General features: G+C 33.9%; 1 protein-coding gene across 1 annotated transcript; it reads right to left on the minus strand.

Moving 5' to 3' along the window:
* Nucleotides 288-1,440, minus strand: LOC109709076. Its single transcript, XM_020231148.1, has 3 exons — nt 985-1,440; nt 775-886; nt 288-691 (listed from the first exon to the last, which is right to left on the minus strand). Exons 1-3 carry the CDS (start codon nt 1,438-1,440, stop codon nt 288-290), a joined length of 972 nt encoding a protein of 323 aa, XP_020086737.1.

Here is a 1,827-nt window from a genome sequence, read left to right on the forward strand (position 1 = left end):
ACTTCTTTAAAAACCACATTGCTTGTGATTTTCGATAACAAACCATCTTTATCACAAATTAGAATTTTCAATCCATCATTGCTTCGAACTCTAGATATTGCAACATATAACTGACCATGACTGAATATCGGTCTAGGTAGATACAATCCAACATGTGATAACAATTGACCTTGACTCTTGTTTATTGTCATAGCAAAATAAACAGCCAACGGGAATTGCCTTCGTTGCATTTTAAAAGGTAACTTGGAGTCTGATAGAGTAATCACCATACAAGATATAAACACCTTCTACCCAATATTGCTCCTAGAGATCACTTTTGTTTCTAGTATGTGTTTTCCCAATTGAGTGATCACTAATCTGGTTCCATTGCATAAACCTGAAGACTTGTCTATGTTTCTCAATAACATCACAGGAGCACCTTGCTTCAATTTGAGCATGTGATTGGGAACTCCTGAACATTTAATACTATTTAAGAAATCAGGTGTATATACATCTTCAGGACTATCTAAGCCCACATCCGTCTTACAAACACTGTCAGAGCTCAAATAAACTTTTTCTTCACAATGAAGCAATGAAAGCACGTATTCATTCAGAACATCCACAATTTCAAGAGTAGGAGCAAGAATCGCTCTTTCTTGTAGGTATTGCAAATCATGAATATTGCTTAACAATGAAGGATACGCACTATCCACTATTGATGCAATTGGATTTGTTGATTTCTTTATGAAAAATTCATCAGGTATTTCTATAATTTTTCACCATCATTCTCCTCACCGGCATCTCCATCTCCAACACTTAGTATCCACTTTGAGAACTCTCTCATCTCTTCTAGATTGTAATTAGATGAGTCTGTCTCTAGCCTCATATTTTTTGTCAAAGTAAGAACCTTAACAAAACTCCAAAGATAAGAAGAATTAATAGTTGCAAAAAAAATATCATGTCTTGTCCCTTTAGGAATAACAGGAAGAATTTGCCTGAAATCACCTTAAAAACGACGACTTTACTCCCAAATGGTTGCTCACAACTTAATGGATTAGAAAACCGTAGAGTATCTCTTAATGTCCTGTCAACTGCTTCAAAACAAAACCTGTGTGCCATTGGAGCTTCATCCCATATGATAAGCTTCGTATGAATTAACAACTCTGCCAGATCACTACCCTGTTTTATATTACAGGTTGACTCCTCAGTTATTGCCAGTGGGATCACAAATCTAGAGTAAGCTGTTCTTCCCCCCGGAAGTAGAAGTGTTGCTATTCTGCTAGAAGCAGCATTAAGAACAATCTGACCTTTAGCCCTTATGGTTGCAGATAAAGTTCGCCATTTGAAAGTTTTTCCCGGTCCACCATACCCGTACAGAAAGAAAACACCTCCCTCATTCTTTGACACAACACTAATTATTGTCTCATAGACACCTTTCTGTTCATCAGTAAGAGATGACATCAAGGTTTTGTGCTCCCTTATCATGGAATTCCTATCATAATAAAATTCATCTTGAAGAAGTTGTTTCTGGCTCCAAATAAAAGATGTTTATTAGGTAAATGCATCGGAGGAAATTCTGCTAGACTTTTTCCGTTGCTACGCAACAACTTATCAATCTCAGCAAGAGTCAAAATTTTCAACTCATCATATTTTAACTGCAAAATTACAAATATAAAAATTAAAAGCTATAATTAGTTATAAATTCTAACTAACATATAATAGTTATATATGATTTAATTTGATTTTTAATAGTGACTTAATTTGATTTTTATATGACTTAATTTGATTTTTAATAGTGATTTAATTTAATTTAATAGTGTTAATTTGATTTAATTTGATTTTTAATAG

Source organism: Ananas comosus, linkage group 4 (genome assembly GCF_001540865.1).
Source record: "Ananas comosus cultivar F153 linkage group 4, ASM154086v1, whole genome shotgun sequence".
Taxonomy (NCBI): domain Eukaryota; kingdom Viridiplantae; phylum Streptophyta; class Magnoliopsida; order Poales; family Bromeliaceae; genus Ananas; species Ananas comosus.

Coding starts and splice junctions, on each gene's coding strand:
- LOC109709076 (XM_020231148.1), bottom strand. CDS start 1,440: ATGTCATCTCTTACTGATGAACAGAAAGGTGTCTATGAGACAATAATT. Junction 887..984: donor GTAAAGTCGTCGTTTTTAAG/GTGATTTCAGGC, acceptor AGTTTTGTTAAG/GTTCTTACTTTGACAAAAAA. Junction 692..774: donor TGTTGGAGATGGAGATGCCG/GTGAGGAGAATG, acceptor TTGCATCAATAG/TGGATAGTGCGTATCCTTCA.